The following is a 22,519-nucleotide window of genomic DNA, read 5'->3' as shown; positions in this document are numbered from 1 at the left end:
AATCTACCTATTTATGGGAGACTACAAAATAACTACTATTAATTTTCAAGATATCGAATTTTTCATCGGGTACCAAATTAAGATTCCTTAATGTATTATAAAATTAAATACCTTACATTCTGTTTAATTGAAGAATAGAACTCATTAATAATAGATAATTATTTATTTATTTCGGCACAATATTCACTTTCTATGCAGTTGTTAAAATATCTTCGGTCCGATTTCAATAAATTAAACGTGATATTTGATTAAAATTCGTCCCATGTGTCCTCTGGAGTATTTGATTATAATTTGCTTTTGGTTAGTAAGTGTGAGGATTATTTTGGTTTTAAATTAAATTCTCTTGCCGCTTTTATTAAAGCAGTGCCTCAGTGGAAGAGAATAGTATTCGTGTTTAGATGATTATGAGAAAGTTAATAATGAAGGTATCCATTGTGTATGTGGTTCTGGTCCAATGTCAAACCTTCTTGCTGGTGTTGAAGATGGATATTGGCGTTCTTAATATAGCCTTCATTATGGGCCAACAAATAAAGAAAATGGCCTTTCTGACTGATTCATTATATTAAACAATTATTTTTGGATATTTTCTGTAAGCAGTTTTCTAAATGCAAGTTTTATTAATGAAATTATTTAATTTCATGAGTCAAATTAATGGAGAGTCAATTTGATTCACAGTTTAAAAAACAATTCCTTAAATGGATATTTCAGACATTACATAAATATCGAAAATTTGCTAATTGAAAATTTGTAGGTAGTGTAATTAAAAAAGGCAATATTCTTTATTCCTGCAGCCAAAAGATTTCAATTGAAATAAAAGTTGGATTGATTCATTCTAGGTTTAAAAATATGCTGCCAATAGAATTTTGAGCATAATAAGTTTTATACTTGCCCCAACACACGTTAAAATATTTGTAAAACAAGCCATCTATTTAACCAATGTTATTAAATTTAGAAGACATTATTTTATATTATAATATAAACATGATACATATGTAATGATTTCCATTTTAGCTTTTAATCATTGATTTTTTTCCTGATAGAGAATCAATTCCATCATTTTTCTATAGAGTAACTTTATGAAAGTTATTACTTTAATGTAATACTTTGCTATTTGAAATTAAATACAATATCTGCAGCTTTTATTATCTTACTACTTAAGGATACTTTGACGGATATGAGTACTGGAAACGGAACACTACTGCAAAGCAATCTGCAAAATGGCTTGTGAAGAAATTTGCGCATTATTGCTAAATGCGAAAAATACTAAAGCTTTTGATTTAATGACAAGAAAAATTCAATTCAATAAGTAAAGGAGATGTGGTTTGATTCATATATTTTAATTAAATTTATAAATCTTACGATTTATACTCATCGTATTTCATTTGTTATTTAATAAAATTTAAAAAAAAATCATTTTACTATCCAAATACAATTTCTACTTACATTTATTCCCAGGAACACTTTCTGCATTGCTACCTTCGCCGTCTTTTCTGTAAATAAGAAACTCCATATAAGAGATGTATAAAAAAACTTGTTGCCGATTCCAGTAATCGTTTGTGCATTGAATGGGCTTAATTAGAAAATGACACACAAAAAAACATTTATGACCCACAATTTTCTTATATTCTGGCTACAGTCTGGAATTTTCTGAGAGACTGTCGAAAAAGACATTCGCCAGCTTCATCTCGAAATCGACAAATATCTCAACAGATTTGGCATCATACATCTCATCAATATTTTTTTTTATAGTTTATACAAATCACAGCAACAACTTACCACATACAGTTTTTAAAAAATGAAGATACATCATTCTAGAAGCTTTCGAATCTTAATAGCGAGACGTGGGCACTTGAATAATAATAAAAAAATGATTAAATAATAATAAAAAAATAGAATCTAATCTTGCCTTTCCGTTGCCAGACGATTAATTTTACTGCAAAACGGTTTTAGTTTGTTTAATGTCATATGTTAAAATGTATATCTAATGCAATTTTATTAGTTGCTACTATATAAACCTCACTCTTAAAAGCAGAGATTATTATATTCTTTTTTTTAAATTTTAAGAAAATTGAAAAATTAAAAATTAGAAACATCGAAATATGCACATGCCACATTTATGCAGCTATAAATAAATGCTCCGTTATCTTTGGAAAAATAATCTCATATAGAAGCTTGGGACTTAAATGTAAATACGAAGTTATGGTAAAATAAGTAAATATGTATAAGACTGATTAAATGCAGATATTTTATCCTTTATTTTAGATCTGTTTGTATTCCGAATAAATTCTTACCATTCGAAGATAGATTCTGAATATTATTCTAAGTTAAAATTAATGATATATTCATGTTTTAAAAACCATACTTAGATAAGTGGCAAGCATTAGTTAGATAAATGACAGTTCTCTAATTCAGCATTTAGTGATATTTTCTATTTTCCTTTTAATCTTCAATTTAGCGAACTGCTCCCATCTAGAAACAACCCAAAAATGAAGATGAGAACTTTCCGGTTTACTTGTTGGTTCTCGCTTCCTTGGTGTGTAAAGTAATGATATGCTGTTTTCTACAACACTATTGATAACGAGACTACTGAAGAGCAGGGCTCCCTAGGACTCAGTCATAATTCCTCCAGTCTGCCACCATGATATCATTCAGTTTACCTCTGATGCTACTGTATGACATTGGTAACTATTCTGCAGTAATTTTTCAAACTAACTGCCATCAGAATAGTCTTTCATAACTAATAATGATGGCTATAAATATATATATATATATATATATATATATATACTTTATTACAAGAAAGGAGTTTCTATAACTACATATTTATCTCCCATCGCCATTGAAACCTTTCCCTATGCCCTCTTGTGTACAAAAGTAATAAAGATTTTCTTTCCTGAGATTTTTTTATGAAAGTGTTATAAAAATATGATTAAAAATGTACTCTAACTATTCTAAAGGGGTGAAAAAATAAAATAAGCAGTGTTATTTTATTATTACTGATAGAGACTTTCTGGATCAACTTCGAGCTGAATCGGGACTAGAAAATATTTTAACTTGTAAGTAATATCCATTATTGCTACGTACTATTTATTGTCTCCAAAGATAAACTACACAGCAAGCTACATTAGAAAGTAATATATGCTATACATGATATTTGTTATAATCATTGAGCTTTTTATTGCTTTAAAAATGTCCAAACCGAAACCAAAAGAGATCCAGTACGGCTTATCAAAATCATTGTGTACGGAATCAGCAAAAACTATTACTGAAAATTATGTTCCAAATTTAATCCAAGTTTTTTATGTCCAATTATGCTTTTTAAAATCTTTTTGCTGTTAATAGACTGGAAACTACAAGCCTTTAATGACATAGGTAATTTAATAATTAGAGGTAAATGATTGTAAAGGCTTGATTAAAAAAATTATGTTCTAGATTTTAAAAGTCAGCTAATTTATCATCTGTAATGATATAATAATTATAATAAATTCGCAGCAAAACCTTAATTGGAAAGATATTCAATTTAAAGAATTTATGCTCCGAAATTAAAAAAAAAAATAATAACTGCTGATTTATAATTATATAAGGAATGTAATATAATAAATATAGGGAATTAGTTATAAATGTTCAATTAGAAAAAAATCCCCAATATAGGGAACATAATTATTTTGTAATGTGTTTTGGACGTAAACCAATACTTACTCTGCGGTGCCTGCTTTTAGTTATAAATTCGATCACCACCAAGACACATGCACCTCCAGTTCCAGCAAGAAGCACCAGAAATATTCCCCCAACATTCACAAAACTGAGTTCGCTCGTGATTTTCCCCACTTTCTTCTCTTCTGGAGGACAGGTTTCACCTTCCGGTGTCCACCATCTTTCTTTTAGTTCATGCAAGACACCGTCTTCTTGTAGCCTCAGAATAACGCTGGAGAAGGGCGTGGTGTAGGGAGAGCCTAGAATAAAGTGGAAGAGGAAAAAAAGAGTAAACTCCTTTCAAAAGTTTGAGATCACCTTGGTGCGTGAAGTAAGCGATTTTGGAAGCATTCGAAGCAGATAATGTTCCTCAGATGTAGAAAGAAGGGAAATGTCTTTTCCTCTGCTGTGGTTTAAACTAGAAGCTTGCATTATTTTCGGAACGGCGAATATCTCGGTTTAATATATTTTTTGAACGTCAGAAATTGCTACATTTATTTTTTGGTTCAAGACATTAAGTTTAAAATAGAAAAAAAGAAAACGTTTCATGGAAGCATGAGAAAAATCAACGATTTTTCTCTCTTTCAAATTCTTGCTTACTAGGAGATGAACAAATATTTCACTCCGTAATAAATGTTTGCATTCTTGCCTTTACTTTGTTAGACAGTAAAGAAAAAAAATATTAAAGTACAAAAGATATATTTCTTCTATGGAAAAAAAAAAAATACCAAGAACACAATGATTCTTCTGACGGACAGTATCGACAAAAGAATTGAAAAATATAGATGAACAACTTTACAGAGATAATATAAATAATTCATTGGCTCTGATTCTCACCAAAGAATATGTTTTGAAATAAGTTTAGAATGGCAAGATAAATAGCATTCTTGTTTTTTAAGAAGAAAATTAATAAGGTATACTGAAATAAAGGTAAAAATATTTTCTTAATAAAATTGATAGTTTCGTTTACGAAAGAATTATATTCTTTTCTTTTATTTCTTATTTTCATTATTCCTGTTAAGAAGGACACCTAAACTGAAAATACTAAAAAAGTAATGATATTTATTTTTTCCATAAAGCTCGAAACTCTTATATAAATTCTCGAAATATTTAGGTATAAAATTATATATTAGGTCAAAAATAAGTGCAAATGATAAGGGGGATATTTTAATTGAATGAAGTTAGTAATCAACTGTTGTTACTTCGAAACACATTAATTTTTTTCTCTTAGTTATCTGACTAAATGCGCTATAAAATATATCGGACTTTCTTAAGAGAATTTAAGAAAAGATAAAAAGTAATTATATATGAAGTATTACGGTATTATTAATATAAATAATTATTTAAAGTATTTAGCTACAAAAAAGGAAAATTCTAATAATATTTATGACAGCAAAAATTGAATTTAATGTAGTTTATTAAATAAAAAATCTATTAGAAACAAAAGAAGGAAAGTTAAAAAACAAGAACATTATTTTTTTTATATTTTTTATAAATAGAAATTAAAACTATTTGGCCAAATAATTTAGAGATGTGAATAAATCCATTCAATGACTTATTCTCCATTTAATAGTTTGCATCATTAATATGAAAAAAAAATGTCATTTTCTAAGATTTTCATTTGTCTAAGAGAATCCAAATTTAAATGTATCAGTTTCATACTTTCAGTTTTCTGCTCATGAAATTTGAAAGCATTTTTATGAATCTGATAAATATATAAAAATTATTATTGTGAATTATAAAATGCACAATTTAATTACTGTAACTAAACAAATCCTCATACACAATACTGTAATAACATTTATTAAGAATTAAAATATTACGGTATGGATTTGAAATAATTTTTATAGTTTTCAACTTCATATATCTTGTTTATTCTATCAATATTTAGATAATTTCAAGGCTTATAATAGTAATTATTAATGAAAATAATGTCATATAAGTTAGTATTCTACATTCCTATTAAATGTTTCTTAATGTCTTTATCTTGCAAGCTTCAGTTTCCTCTATCACTACATTTGACCTAACAATTATTTGTCTCAAACACAATCGATCTTAATGTATTTCAGTCTATGTCACGATGTTTTTTACTAACTGAATAAAAATTTAATAACTAAATGTATTCTATGTATCATATTATTACATGTCAATGCATAAGTAATACGTTGAATTAGCATTTTCAATTAAATAAAATCAGTATATCAAAAAAAAATATTCGATCTAACATAATTGAAAAATAAAATATTTCCGCGTATTTCAAAGCTAAAACCAAATTATGATAATAGCCAGAACTCAATGCATTAATTTACAAGGTCATTCGGATTTAAAATGATATTTTACGACAAAAGAATGCATTATTCATGTTGAAATGAATATTTACATAATAAGCATAAACAAAATTGTTATTAAAATAACATAATGGCATTTGAAAATAGAAAGAATTAATTTTATTGATTATAGTGTTTTGCATAATTATTTTTATAAATATTTCCAACTTTTGCAATGTTGATGCGATTCCAACAATGCGTTTTCTGATGGCCGAAAGCTGTAAGAACCTGCTGTGGGAAGAAATTTGAAGCAGCAAATATTATTTTTAACCTCAATTATTCTGATAAGCTCACTTCTTGTATAAATATCTGATTTCTAATACATATTTATCCTCATAACCTTTCCATGTAACTTCTAACCTAAATATATAGCCCCAGTAGAAATGTTTGCCTTAGGGTAGGCGTGGAATAATATTTGGATTCAGAGCGAGTGGAATCATATGATGGTAAAGAGGCAAAGTGAAATATGTCACAATATACTCAATACGGATGAAAATGAAATAAAACTGCAAAGAATCACTAAAACCACCAATATTTTTTTGTGCGTAAAACGCAAATCCTGCTATATTATAGAAACTTTCTGGTGCAGTTTTTTTCTTTGTTTAGTATCTAAATAATGTGATAATGATTTGTTGCTATTAAAAAATGAAATAAAATTGTAAATAATTACTAAAACAGCAACATTTTCTTGGAGGAAAAAAAAATAAAATTATAGCATTTTCTGAAAAATTAGTTTATTTTCTCTTATGTAATTTTATTTCTTGTTTGGCGTCTCAATAATGTATTGGATGCTTATATAAGATTAAATAAATATGTATATAATCTCTAAAATAGCAACAATTTTGCATGGAAATTAAAGTATTTTGTTAAAAATTAAATTTTCTTACAATTTTTGAATTTTTTCCCCTTTTTTCTTTCTTTTTCTGTTTAGTATTGAAATTATGTGATTAGGTAATATTCGGAAACGAAACAAAACAGTGAAAAAATAACTAATATAGCAGCGATCTCTGGTAAGAGAAATGTAAAATAACGCTATTTAGTGGGACATGCAATATTATGGAAGGGGGAGATCTTTTTTTTTTTATGTTTTTCGTCTAATAATGAATCAATTCAAATTAACTTGTGTAAAAATTTGCATATTTGGAAGTAAAATTTAAACTGCATTAATATTTGTTTGTAAAACATGATATGAAACAAATTGTGTCAAATAAATAAGACCAGAAATATGTCAGCCTAATTCATCAAATTAGTTTTTAATTCGAAAAGGAGTAATGAAAAAAGATTATAATTCTTTGTACATTTATTATATTTACATTTATCACTTGTACATTTATCATATTTAATTATAATTATTTTTTTTTGTCGCCCATCTTAAAAATTTCCCAATATTCTTTTCAGGTAGGATCTTGTAAATTTGAGCTTTGGTCAGATGACCAAATATTTATTAAAATCATTTGCACATTCAATATTTATAAATCTTTCCTTTTCATATCAAGCATTTTCCATATTTTCTTAAGGAATCGAAAGTAACTTGTCACAACTTCATCTTTCCATCTTTGGTGCTGCCAGCATTCAATACGTAAGATAAAATGTAGGTTCACATCTAATAAAAATAAGGTTCAAATAATTGAAGACGAGACGGAATTAGGAACGAAAACAACTGTATGACATTTTAGTGTCTTTGAAAAAGTTCATTATCACTAAGATTAGTGTACAACTGTTTTAACGCGCCTCTATTGAAATAAAATTCGTTATACTTTTTTATTTCTTATTTCATCTCATTATTTTATATTTTCAGCGTGTACTTTATTTCCCTACAATAAATGAAAGCAAAACCTCGCTTCACCACTCGAATCTTTCATATAGCCATGAACTAATAAATATGTGGAAAAGCGTGGAAAGTTTTAAATATGCACATTATACAACTAAGGTATTTTTTTTATTAATTAGTTAATATTTTTGAAGCATATTGTGTGAAATAGTATCTTAAATAATAATTAACCAACTGAAAGGGAAATTATTTAAAGAATAATGAAATTGATGAATTAATTTCCGTAAATATGTGAATAGTATCATATTTACGGCAAAGAATGGATTTCATCTCTATTTAATAAAAAAAATTGAAATAAACATATTTAATGAATTTGTCTGATTATCGTAGCTAGAAGCGTATATGGGAAATAAAAATGAGGAAGTTAGAATTGAATAATTCCACGAAACTCACAAAGTGTTATTTTGTTGAAAAAGAATACATTGTTATCCAACGATCAAATGTATCATGTTTTTCAGACGGCGCAATGATACAATAAAAGGAATAAATATTTGTTATAAACTCTAACTGTATATATATATATCAACAGATCAACCTTCATATGCCGCAGAAATTATTTTTCAAGGGAAGATAAATCTAGACTGCTATATTTGTCTAGATTTATATTTCCTTCTTGTCTCTTGAACATATCATGCCGAGACTGTATTTGAGTGGACAGCATGCGGAGTCTAAAATAAATATCGAATGGTAGATTTACTCAGCAGTTACTAGATTTTCTTAGATAGAGGGAAAATCCTGTCATACTTTTAAAGTATTGCATTTTTGAAATATGGCAGAAAAGACCATTTTTCACATAGCAGGATATCTCTGCATCTGATACTGATGTTAAGTGATTCAGAAGAAATAAGATTGTTTTTGTCTACTACTGGTAAAAAAAAGATTTTTTTATTTTATTTTCAAAACACAAACTGACACTATACATATATATCTTTTTCCAAAATAAGCTTCTTAATTAAAAGCTAAACATTTCTATGATAGATAGCGAATCTCGATTCTAGTGTGATATATAATTAATATTTGTAAACTTTAATATGAATAATGTTATATAACTTTTAAAAAATTTATATTCCAAGACAAATAATTAAACTAAAGAGTAATCAATAATTTTAATATTTTTTTCAAAATTTTATCATTTTTTTCAACTGCAATTATATATTTGAAATTTATCAAAATACACGACACATTATTTTTTTCAAAATTATAGTTTACTTTTTTAAATACAAGTTTATATTTGATGTATACAGATATCAAATATAGGCTTTAAAGCTAATAAGACAATAGAGAAATTAACAGATGTCAGCTATTATAGTGATATCAGAAAGATTGCATGTATTAAAATATTTTATGATTTTATGATTTTGAATTTTTAATCTGCTTCTTTTCCAAAATTTTGCTTTAGTAATATGATTAAAGCCTCTAATCAATTGCATGCTTGTTTCTAAAATAATTTACCCAACTTTTTTTTAAAATTATGCATGTTAAAAATTTTGCAAAATGTGATTTAAAAAAATTGAATTTTTCGTAATGTAATTTTTTTTAAAAAAAAATTGAGACTATGTTAGGAAATAATATATCAGTGTCAGAATGCAATCTGGAAATAATATAATCTGCTCATAATATATAATTTCCTACATAAACTAAAATTTCTTATCAAATTATACTAAAAAATTGGGCGAGTAGCGAGATAAATCGAAATTTAAATTTAGTATTATGTAAATTTAATCAGGATTCATTTTCTTACATTTTAAATACAAATTTATATTTTTTATTACAAATTTTTAATACAAATATAGTTATTAGATATATGTATTTATCATTTCAAAGCTGGTGACATTAAGTCTGCAAATCAAGTAATGCTAATTCCTCACTTCTTACGAGCAATTATTTTAAATTATTTTATAATGGGAAGTAAATATTAATCAATGAAACTGAATTTAAATATTAAATTATTTTTTTGGATGCGCTTTTAATATAATATACAAAGTATATTTTTAAAAGTAATTTTAAATTTCCAGGTTAAAATCTATAATTCATGATCAAAAAGTTTAAAAATTATATATTTTCTCCTTTTTTTTATAACGTGGCTTTAAATTCTTTATAACTTATCTTATCTTATTATTAAGTGTTAATTAATGCAAGATATAGAATAACTGAATTTTTAGTTTTAAATCTACAATTAAATAAAAGTATTAAATAATTTAAAATACAAGAAATGACTTCATTTATTTCACTTACCCTTCAAATTCTGAAATGCCTCTATTTGTTTAGAAAGGAAATAAAATAACAATAAATGTCCGAAATCGGACGGGCTATTTAATTAGGAAGTTGATAAAATTTGTAAATTGGGAGTTAAATGAAGGCTCATCTAATTTGAAAGTTAAATATTTTTATTGATCGGGAATTAAATGAATTTATTAGTTGATAATAAATTTCTGAATGTTATCAAAGTAATCATTAAGTACTTAGAAATATAAAAGTATTCTGTATGCCAACAAATTAAAAATGAGGGGAAATAAGTACAGAATTATGTTTTTGCGAACATGAAAAATATTACAATTTAAACAAAAAAGTATAAAGAAAAAGAGGGACAAAATTATGCAAAATTTGATTATTTATCAAGTTTTCATTTGTTAACTTATCATTATCTTTAGCTTTCAAGTTAGTAACTATATCTTTAAGCTCGGATAATGGATTCATATCCAGTAGTTATTTCAAAGAATAATTCAAATTTACAAAGATCTTTTTTGTAATAATTATCATATATTGTTTCAGTTTATAATATTTGTATAAAAACATTATCAAACTAATCAAAAGTTGGAGAAAAAAGAAATGGTTAATATTCCCTTATTTGAGTGGAAAAGAAAAAAATTAAAATCATACTTACAAGTCCAGAATTCTGAATTTTCAAATCTGCACTCTTTTTCAATATTTAGGTATAAATAATAAATTTATGTGTAAAGAAATTAGAATGTAATTCGATAAAATCATATGGCTGGTTTTTAGACATTGGTTAAAGTAAAGAAATCTTTGCTACATTTATTATCCCTGCCAAAATGAAGTAACTATTTTCAAATATCTACGAAATAAAAGTACAAAGTTTTACTTTTTATCCCTGCATATACTGTTCGGTCTTTATAATATATATAAAATAGTACTTCAAAGGAAGGACTAATATTGCAAGAATACTTCACAGAAATAATAATAATAAAATTAGCAAAGTTATGAACCACTTTTTTTGCAACTAATTGACGTCAAATCATGGCACATATAGATTTTATAATTTGAAGCGAAAACTATAATTTAAATATACACAAATATAGTTTGATAAACCTATCCTTTAAAGCCATTACCAAAATCGACTGTCTTAATGTGGAATAGCTAAAAGAGAACAGGCGTTTCGATATTGTCCGAAGTCTGTCGAAACAACAGCGAATACAGACGATAGCTGAATATACATCTATATATTGATATTTGTTTTTGACTCTTACATCTGTTAACATTTATGCTCGATAATTTTTTACTATTATGTAATGAAAAAGGAAGCAAAATAGGAAAATTTTAATAGCTCCATTGATAATAAAATTAAGAAGTATCCTAAAAATAAATTCCGAATTCGTTTCATAACCTTATACGAATTTTAATTTTGAGATTTTTTACTTGAATCTATACTGCAGTAAATTTACAGCCAAAGTATTTTAAACGTTATTTGACACTCTGATATAATATTGAGCCTACATGACATGATGTTAATGTCTGGATTTTGAAGTCCTCGGAATACGGGCCTTTGTACGCCAACTTAATACCTATTTTATTAACGGTATCAAACAGCCTTTCGCCAGTGTAGTATGGATGTTCCGATGACAGAAATTTACTACTTCAAATACTCTCCTCTTGAAATGTAAAATTATATTTTTGGAATAATGCATCCGTAATACTGTATGCTAAAATAACTAAACTTATTTACTAAAGGGAAAAGTAAGCATTTATTTGTATTACATCTTTGTTGTTTATAAATATTTTCACAATTGTAATAATGCATGTTTTTATTTCAGTTGACTAGTACAAATAATTAAAAATTCCAAGACTTTTCATAAACCATGCATTAGAATTCTATTCTAGAAATAAAAAAAAAGTTATAAATAAGTATTCTTTTATAGAAACCTGGATTAAATAAATTCCACTGAGGCAAAATTTCGTATACAAAAGCAACAATTGCTATTCAGAGAAAATGGGAACAAAATTGGACAGATTGCTGAGCGGGCTGAAACTGAATAAACTATCCGTTTTAAATAATTAACCGAGCTTGAAGGCTATTCGATATGAGCCATTAATTTCCGTTAGCAGCAAACTTCATGTGAAAACCGAAACATCAAAGCCGAACTTCATTTTATGGGTAATAAGGTTTTCAGAGGGCCACTAATAATTCCTCCAGAAACCGATCGGTAAAGTAAGACAACAGAAATTCGTTGAAACAAGAAAAGTTCTGGCCTGAAGTTTGAAGACCAGTCCAGGTACGCCAGCTAAGCAAATTCTTTGACTTTGCTCCGGGGACAATTTCGCTGAATCAGCCAATTAGTACTGTCGGCGTGTGCGTGTGTGTGTTCGCATGAATATGGGTGTGTTTTGAAGAGCCGAAGGTAAAGGGCGTATCAGTCGTTCGCTATCGGAAATCTATAGCGAACCGCTCCGAATGGGGGTAGTTTAACAAAGAGCCCGGAACTTATTGATTGGTCGGTTGTAAAGGCGAAATTTATTTCGTGGGGGGAGTTCGTTACATCTCCTTTTTGAAAATTCTTTGAAAGATCGCAGGAATATGAAGCATCACCTGCAGATAATTTGAGAATCGTAATTCGAAAGAACTTTATTAAGGATTTGGAGTTTGAATATTTATGATAATGTTTTGAGAAGAGTATGCAGGGTTGATATTAACGATCGAGATCAGGAAGGGGATGTTCGAGAATGTAACGTTTTTGAATAAGAATAATCGCATACACTATTAAATTTAAGATACAAAGCTGCTGTTGTGCTTAATGTTTCATTTTTATTTGAAATGGTTTTCATTTTTCAATTCTTGCAAATGTATGAAATTTCTACAATATATTGTTTGATTTTTCGATTCACCTATACGAAAAAAGAAGCTGCAGTTACAAGGTATTGGGTTTTAAATGATACATTATTTACCAAAAAAAAAAAAGTTAAAAAAATTAAATCAGAAATTCTTTACATATATGCAAAGCATTTTTTTTGTACTTTGCTAATTAAAAATAGTGAAAAATGAGTCATGTTGCTATTTTCTTCAATTTAATTTTATTGTAATAGTTTACAAATGAATACACATGAATAAAACATTAAATAAAATTATATAGAAATAGAAATAGCATGTTCTATACCAAGCAAAAATTCTATTTTTCCTGACTATGTTGACATGTACGGAATTTTAAGATAGATAGGAAGGGATAAGCAATATTTTAAAATTGAAGGAAAAAGATTAATTTCCATCCTAGCTCATTGCTATATCTCAGTTCAGTTGAAATTTCTAATTTTTTTTTTTTTTTTTTTTTTTCCTAATTTCATTCAAACAACTCGAAATCTAAAAATACGTATTTCCGAGTAGCCAGCACTGATGATCATAAAATATAATTTTTTTTAGGTATAAGAGAAAATCAGAGAGGAAAAAAGAGTTTGTTGGTGTAGAAAAATTAGAAAAGTATTAAACACATTATTTGATTTGAAAATGTAAATTTTTATTTAGTTATTAAGTAAAAACGGTTTTCAAAGATTTTTGGTACAATTTTGAAAAAAAAAATGCTTTTGGGCTCTTGCAAAGTTTTTAGCATAGATAACCATCAAATGTTCCGCTGTCCGCTAAAACTATTTTGGGAAACAGAAAGAACATTTTAAAAGGAACATTTCACTCCAGAAAGAACTCATGAGTGCACAAATAGGATTGATTCCATTATTTAACTCTTCATGTGTGGAAAGAATGATAATTCGTTCTCATTTTTTTTCTTTTTTGAAAAAGCTGTTTAACAAATAATTGCACGTCTCTTCCATCAATTTTAGATAAAGAGTTTTATCTATTCGTTTTTTTTTTGAAGTTGCTTTATTTTTAACTAGCCGCCTTTGGCGACCAGCCGGTTCGCCAATCTTAATGTTCGTTAAAATTTTAATAATTAAATATTTTATGCAATTCCAACTTTAATAGATTCTTCAGCAAAATATTTTAAAACTTCAAATTTTGATAGTCATAAAATTCACTTATAATATTATAAATGCCTTCAGTCATAACGTGATATGTATCTCTCTCATTTTCTGTTACCCCTCGTAGAATTTATGCTTTAAATTAAAGTGTAAATGATTCATCTGCAATTAATATAATAATATATTTTTTACTGAAACAAAGCATTTTTTTTAATAATATGATTACTGATAATAGAGTCACTGAGCGTTTAAACTTTATGGGCACTAAAGAATATCTTTCTTAATTTATGTAATATCTCAAGAATTTGTCAACAAAATGTTCTCAGATTCATCATGAACAAATCGATTAATGAACAATGTTTCATTTTAAATGCATTAAACACTAAGAAAATAAAATGAATCGTTTAAAATAATCGGTCTAGAACAGGTTTAAAAAAACTATTTAAAAAATGATGTACTTAAAACTATAAGCATATACAAAAAAAATATATAACTAACATAAATACAATTTAATTACAAAAGCATGCAACTAACCTAAAAATAATTTAAATCATTGAAAACAGGTTTAAAAAAAACTACTTAAAAAACGATGTACTTAAAACTATAAGCATATACAAAAAATATATAACTAACATAAATACAATTTACTTACAAAAGCATGTAACTAACCTAAGAATAATTTAAATCATCTGTTGAAAGTGGTTGTCATGACAACAATCAGAACAATGCGCATGCGTGAATTTTCTTCGGAAACTTCTTTTCCCTTTCCAGCTGTGTTGCCATAGAAACCGGCGAACAGCTGTTTACACGTTTATGTTTATCTATTCCGATTTTATAACATCTAATCAGAGTAACGGTGAATATCAGTGTGTTCGTGTTCGTCAATAAATGTTAATTTTTTTAATAACATGATTAACGAAAACAGAGTCACTGAGCATTTAAACCTTATGGGAACTAAAAAATATCTTTCTTAATTTATGTAATATCTCAAGAATTTGTCGACCAACCGGTTCGCCAATCTTAATGTTCGTTAAAATTTTTATATTTAAATATTTTATGCAATTCCTACTTTAATAGCTTCTTCATCAAAATATTTTAAAACTTCAAATTTTGATAGTCATATAATTCACTCATAATATTATAAAGGCCTTCAGTCATAACGTAATATGTATCTCTCTAATTTTCTGTTAGCACCCGTAGAATTTATGTTTTAAATTAAAGTGGAAAGAATTAATCTGCAATTAATATAATAATATTTTTTACTGAAACAAAGAATTTTTTTATAATCTGATTAATGAAAATAGAGTCACTCAGCGTTTAAACTTTATGGGCACTAAAGAATATCTTTTTCAATTTACGTATTATCTCAAGAATTTGTCAACAAAATTTTCTTAGATTCATCATGAGCAGATCGATTCATTAACAATGTTTACTTTAAAATGCATCAAACACTAAGAAAATGAAACGAATCGTTTAAAATAGACGGTTTAAAACAGGTTTTAAAAAAACTACTTAAAAAACGATGCACTTAAAACTATAAGCATATACAAAAAATGTATAACTAACATAAATACATTTTAATTACAAAAACATGCAACGAACCTAAAAAAAATTTAAATCCAGTCCGCATCCATTGATAATAATTCGTCAACACAATGCGGAATTCAGAACACAAAGCGCATGCGTGAATTTTCAACGCTAGTTACGTAACGCAAATACGTGATTTTTTTTCTACGCCAGTTGGGGTAACGCTATGCGGATTAGAAATTTTTAATTTCCTTTATTCTGTTTTATTTTAATTCAAAAGTACTTCAGAATGAATCTGAAGGATCGATTAATTAACAATGTTTAATTTTAAATGCATCAAACATTAAGAAAATAAACAGAATCGTTTGAAATAATCCGCCGAAAAATACTAACCCTAGCCTCATTACTGTTGGGAGAAAAATAAATCGGAAGCCTTACTCATTTGGCGGTGGCGAAAATGGAAGATTTTTTTGGCGGAAAAGTTGGCGGTGGGGAAGATGGAAGATTTTTTTGGCGGGAAAGTTAGTTTTTAATTAATAATTAAAATTATAATTAAAATTTCAAAAGAAGGGACCCCAGGTGCACATTCCCGACCTCTAAGGTATACATGTACCAAATTTGATAGCTGTATGTCAAATGACCTGGCCTGTAGAGCGCCAACACACACACACACACACACACATTGAGCTTTATTATAAGTACTAGCCGCCTTTGGCGACCAGCCGGTTCGCCAATCTTAATGTTCGTTAAAATTTTAATAATTAAATATTTTATGCAATTTCTACTTTAATAGCTTCTTCATCAAAATATTTTAAAACTTCACATTTTGATTATCATATAATTCATTCATAATATTATAAAGGCATTCAGTCATAACGTAATATGTATCTCTCTCATTTTCTGTTAGCACCCGTAGAATTTATGCTTTAAATTAAAGTGAAAAGAATTTATCTTCAATTAATATAATAATATTTTTTACTGAAACAAAGCATTTTTTTATAATCTGATTACTGAAAATAGAGTCACTCAGCGTTTAAACTTTATGGGCAGTAAAGAATATCTTTTTTAATTTATGTAATATCTCAAGAGTTGGTCAACAAAATTTTCTTAGATTCATTATGAGCAGATCGATTCATTAACAATGTTTAAATTTAAATGCATCAAACACTAAGAAAATAAAACGAATCGTTTAAAATAAAAGGTTGAAAACAGGTTTTAAAAAAACTACTTAAAAAACGATGTACTTAAAACTATAAGCATATACAAAAAATATATAACTAACATAAATACAATTTACTTACAAAAGCATGTAACTAACCCAAAAATAATTTAAATCATCCATTGATAACGTTGTCATGGCAACAATCAGAACAGAATGCGCATGCGTGAATTTTCTTCGCCGGTTACGTAACGCAAATGCGTGATTTTTTCTACGCCAGTTGGGGTAACGCTATGCGGATTAGAAATTTTTAATTTCCTTTATTCTGTTTTATTTTAATTCAAAAGTACTTCAGAAGGAATCTGAAAGATTGATTCATTAACAATGTTTAATTTTAAATGCATCAAACATTAAGAAAATAAACAGAACCGATTGAAATAATCCGCCGAAAAATTTTAACCCTAGCCTCATTACTGTTGGGAGAAAAAAAACCAGAAGCCTTTCTCGTTTGGCGCTGGGGATAATGGAAGATTTTTTTGGCGGAAAAGTTGGCGGTGGGGAAAATGGAAGATTTTTTTGGCGGGAAAGTTAGTTTTTAATTAATAATTAAAATTCTAATTAAAAATTCGAAAAAAGAAACCCCAGGTGCACATTCCCAACCTCCAAGGTATACATGTACCAAATTTGGTAGCTGTATGTCAAACGGTCTGGCTTGTAGAGCGCCAACACACACACACACACACACATTGAGCTTTATTATAAGTATAGATAGATATACTATACCTTTTTAAATACTCGCATGAGAAAAAAAAACGAAAATCGTAAATGGTTTTGTAAGAGAGATATTCCGCAACCTATCTTTTTTGGAATAGAAAATGCAATTAGTAATGTGCTTAAACTAACTTTCTGGATTGTTACAATCACAGCATAAGAATAATTCTTTCCACATTGCATTTATTTTTAAAATAGTTAGATTTTTTTTAGAAGCTATGCGTTCTGAGTTAAATCCTCGGATTTCTGGTAAGTGGATAAAGCGAGCTCAGACCATATAATGATTGAAGATTCGAATTTGAACAGTTGGATACATATATGTAGGATTCACTATATGTAGTTGGCCGAAGACATCTACATATAATGTGAACACTGCTTACATATTACTTTAAAGAATGTTAAAACATATTACTTTAAATAATAAGTGTAATTATAGATAAACTTTATTGCATTACTAAATAGTATATAATTTTTTTCTGTTATTCTACATATTTGAATTGGGAAATTTGTTAATTCTTTTATATAACACTAGCCACTTAAAGAATGAAAACTTATTTCTATTAAAAATTAGTTGGAAATAAATTTAAAAAGTATTAAAATAGAACCATCAACCAGAATGCAAAATGTTATAAACTGCATTTTTTTAGAATCTAAAGTGACAAAATACGTATTAAAGATTTCATCTTTATAAACTTTAAAAACAAATTAAATAAAAGCATTTAATCGAAAAAAATGTAAATCGAATGAAAAATATTGCTAAATTATTCGAGCTTTTCGATCCAATTACCATGAAAAATCTAATTTCAATTGATTCCATGAAGTGTCTAGTAAATTTGGACTTGTTGGTTGCAAAAATATAATTTTATCATGTAATTGCATTGTACTATCGCATTGCGAGACAGTAAACCTATAGTATCAATCAATGACCTAGGTAAAAGAAAATTGCCCTGTAATAGTTGCTTTATGTTATAAACTAGTATTATAGCGATTGATATCACCATATCAATTGTTAATTGGCAAATGGTACTAGTAGTGTAAGATATGCCAGAATTGGTATTATAACACCAGCATATTTTGCAGTAGGAAAGTTGCATTATAAATACCTTGAGGGGTAGCAATGCCATATCCTTTTGTATCCAAAAGGCCTCCAATCTGCACCAGCTCACAATTTCTCTGAACTTCGTATTCAATCGACGTTGATTCCATAAGAAAAGCATATCCTCCTTGTAAAACCCGCTGCTTTCCTTCGCTATTGGATTTTGTAAAAACAGAGGGCCGTGCTGACTCCATATATTTCCACATCTTTTTGTAAACTGGTATTTCGGAAATCTGAAAGCATAGTTTAAATAAAAACACGATTTTATTGCTGCGTTTAAAAAATACAAATTGTGTTTATTTATTTTTTAATTTTATAATAATTTGATTATTTTATAATTTAATTTTCAATATTTAATTTATCATTATAAATAACACATATTGTTTAACACAGTGTTTTTTACACTTTAACTAATAGGTAGTGATAATAATATGAAATCAAAGGAAATTAAAAGAAGCGATTTACTCTAATAAATTAATTTTATTTATGATTTGTCATATTAAATTAGTGCATTGCCATCATAAACACATAAGCACATAACATTTCAGAACTGAAGAACAACAAAGAGTGTATGAAAATCAATCACAAAGCTCTATCTATACGATTATTAAACAGGTAATTTAAATAAAATTGTGTTGAAAACATAAAAGTAAATAACTAAAGTAATTGATAATCATTAAGTAATTTAATTTACATCCCAAGTAATATTTAATATTTTTTCCCAGTAAAATACCAAATAAAAACGAAATTCAGTTCAAAGATTAAACTCAATAATTTAAAAACCCAAATTAAAAGATATAAAATGAAATATTTTATTTTTGTAAATGTGAAGAATTTACAAGAATGCATAGAATTGTTTAACGTAAAAGTATTCACTAATTGACAAAAGGTTATTACACATTATTGACTTACTATTTATTTTTAATTTAACCAAGTTTCTCCTTCATCTTCAGCTTAATTAGCTCTTTCATCATTAGATATCTATTAGAGGTACTTTTGAGTTTTCATTTAGATTTCAAAGTAGCTGCCAATTTCAAGACCAATATTTCTTTATATTTTTAATTCATATTGATTTCATGTTTCAAAAATTTCAGATTAATTCTAGTGTTGGATTCTAAACAGAAATTATCATGTATTTAGAATAGGTTTAATTGATTAAGCAAGGGCTTTGAAAATATAAATCGAAATTTGGATACATGTACAAGATTTCAAGCAATTCCAATGGAAAAATTCATTATCTATTTTCATGCAAGAAAATGTTAAAAAAATTTTCGTACAATTAAGGAAATTTATTTATGTTATTTTATTATATTTTACAAAATAATTTAACATGGAGGAAACAAATTATCTTTTTCCCAGAGATAGATTTTTTTTAACAAAATAGGAGCATTATGTTTAGCTCCTTGAAAGTTTTTCAACAATCTAATTGGGCAGACAAATTGTTTTGGAAACGTAATGATGTTGTGACATATTATTTCATAAAACGAAGAATCATTTAAAACATGTGCTATACATGGATTTCATATGAGTGTTATATTTAGCAATACTTATGCATGATTTAATTTCTAGTATATGTTAAAACATATGATAATTTTATGTTTGTTGATGATTGTATTTAAGCGTAAAAAAATTATTCTTATTACAGCTTCAAAAAAAATCGCTGTATAAAATCATTTTCCTTGTGTTTCTTAGCCAAAACAATTGATAAAAAAATTAATGAATTTATGTTTCTTTGTTACGTAAACGCACATATTTACTTATTCTAAGCAAAAGGAATATCAAATTAGATGGAACTTAAAAAGAACAACAACTTAGAAATATTTATGCAATAATTTATTTTACTAACTAGAAAACAAATATGTAATTATTGAATAATATTTGCAAGCCATATTCATACTTAAACCACAAACACCAAAACTTCAGTGGAATCTCTGGATGAGGTATAATTGAATAGCTCATTAACTAAAATTACCAAAACAGAAATAAGTTCCACAAAAAGCCCTAAAATTTTACTTGGACAAGCAATTAAGCAGAAAATGGAATAGCAATTTGGAGGAAAAAAATATGATGCAGTTGTAATGATAAAGATTATTACAAAATTAATACTTTTCTAAGCGCATTGTCAAACCGAAAATAGGAATTAATTTGGAGTGAAAAAAAAGTATCCAGCTCCGAGATGAAAGTAATCTAAAACTAATGGATTTAATGAAACTAAACAACCATTATTTTTTTAATTTCAAGTTAATGATGTGCAACGGCTCTGTGGAGTTGGATTAAAAGATATACTGATTTCTACCAGATCATATGCATGATAAAAATATCCATTAAAAACAGAAAGACGAGGAAAAGAATTTACCAAGGTAATTATTTGCATAAAAAGGATAATTAATACACAGATGTGTGTGGGCTTAAATATCATTAATTTTTACTGGAATATTTTCTGCAATCATTGCGTAGGCTATATTTGATTTGGAGAATGAAAACATTTAAAGAGAGACTAAGGCAATTTTTGCATGTAAAGGAATTTATTTGATTCATTATTCATTAATTTCATTAAAAGCAATTTATATCCTGAAACTCAAAACAAACACTATTGATTATTTTCAATTAATTACGGGAATATTTTCAGTTTGAATTTTGTTTTTTGTTTTTCTTGCAAGGCATAAACAAACGTTTTGATTATTCGAAGTTATATATTTCGAATGAGTTTTAATTTTCATTTGGAGTACTTTTGCGAATCTTCTTACAGGAAATGTGACAAAAGTTGCGTACCAAGAATGTCAATGAATGTCCTATAAATGAAATATTTTTCAATAAATTGATGATTACTAAAATACGTTTATAAACACTCGGAAAAATCAAAACCAGAATCACGAAATGGTGTTGACGGAGGCAAATTGCTCATTTGGAAATAAATCTGCAACTCTGAAAGTTCATCTACGAATGATTTCTAAGACATTTAGTGGAATTAATTTTTACTGGAATGATAGTGTGGAATATGTCACCACCTAATTAAATTTTGGAAATTTTATCCCTATAATTAAATGGAATATTTTAATTACTAAATGGTCTCTCCAATAATTCAATTACTACTAAACGCTAACCATCTATTCAAATTGAATCATTCAATTATTTTCAAATTACTGCGTTCATGCTTATGATCAACGAGTATGATCTCATCCAAACTATCTGGCTTGCTCCTCAAATAAAATTGTTAATCTTCTTCCCCTGTATAAATCATGGACCTTTACAAATGTAGTTATATAACAACTTTAAGGGAAGAAAATGCCAATTTATTTATTGATCTTCAATCTGAATATGCATATATGGATGCAATAAATGATCCATGAATATATGAATTCAGTGTCACAAAAATACAGCAAATGAAGCAAAACAATTTTAGTATGTGATCTTTACACCAAAATATTAAACTCTGCAATTATATAAAGATTTTGTGCATTTTTAAAGTAACCACGAAAAAACTTGCATACTTACTTGAAAAAATGCTTTGGTCGAACCTGATTCAACGCAACCATAAGATATTTCGGTTTGCTTAGCAAGATCATCAGCATTTTCTATTGGGGATTTCATCCTTTCCACAGTTAGAAAAGCAGCCAAATTAGCCGTGTAGGAAGATATCATAATTAAGGTGAAAAACCACCAGGTGGCCGCCACTACTCGAGTCGAAGCAGCTCTGAAAGAAAGTTAAAAGAAGAAAAAAAAGGAAACGATTTTACCTTCATTTAATTCTTTTTACTTTCCCAAAAGGAAAAGAGATATTTACATCTCTTTTTTTTATAACAATAAATTTTATCTTTAAAAAAAGTTCTTTGAATAATTTCTTTTGGATTTTATGAAAGTGAATATTTAATTTTAAATACGGCTTCATGTAAGAGACTTAGATTCATAAATGA

The 22,519-nt window shown here is 27.3% G+C and overlaps 1 protein-coding gene across 1 annotated transcript in view; it reads right to left on the bottom strand.

The window, feature by feature from the left end:
- Positions 1-22,519, bottom strand: part of LOC129962014 (glutamate receptor ionotropic, kainate 2-like) — a 220,625-nt gene that overhangs the window by 1,402 nt on the left and 196,704 nt on the right. Inside the window, exons 12-15 of the mRNA XM_056075680.1 lie at positions 22,101-22,299; positions 18,613-18,838; positions 3,700-3,953; positions 1,444-1,490 (exon numbers count right to left, since the gene is read on the bottom strand). Coding sequence (XP_055931655.1) covers positions 1,473-1,490; positions 3,700-3,953; positions 18,613-18,838; positions 22,101-22,299 — 697 coding nt within the window. The 3' untranslated portion in view covers positions 1,444-1,472. The remainder of the gene's footprint in view (positions 1-1,443; positions 1,491-3,699; positions 3,954-18,612; positions 18,839-22,100; positions 22,300-22,519) is intronic.

This window comes from Argiope bruennichi, chromosome 2 (assembly GCF_947563725.1).
Source record: "Argiope bruennichi chromosome 2, qqArgBrue1.1, whole genome shotgun sequence".
NCBI classification, from domain to species: domain Eukaryota; kingdom Metazoa; phylum Arthropoda; class Arachnida; order Araneae; family Araneidae; genus Argiope; species Argiope bruennichi.
Note: the sequence above shows the minus strand (reverse complement) of the source record. Positions and strands in the feature narration are given on the sequence as shown.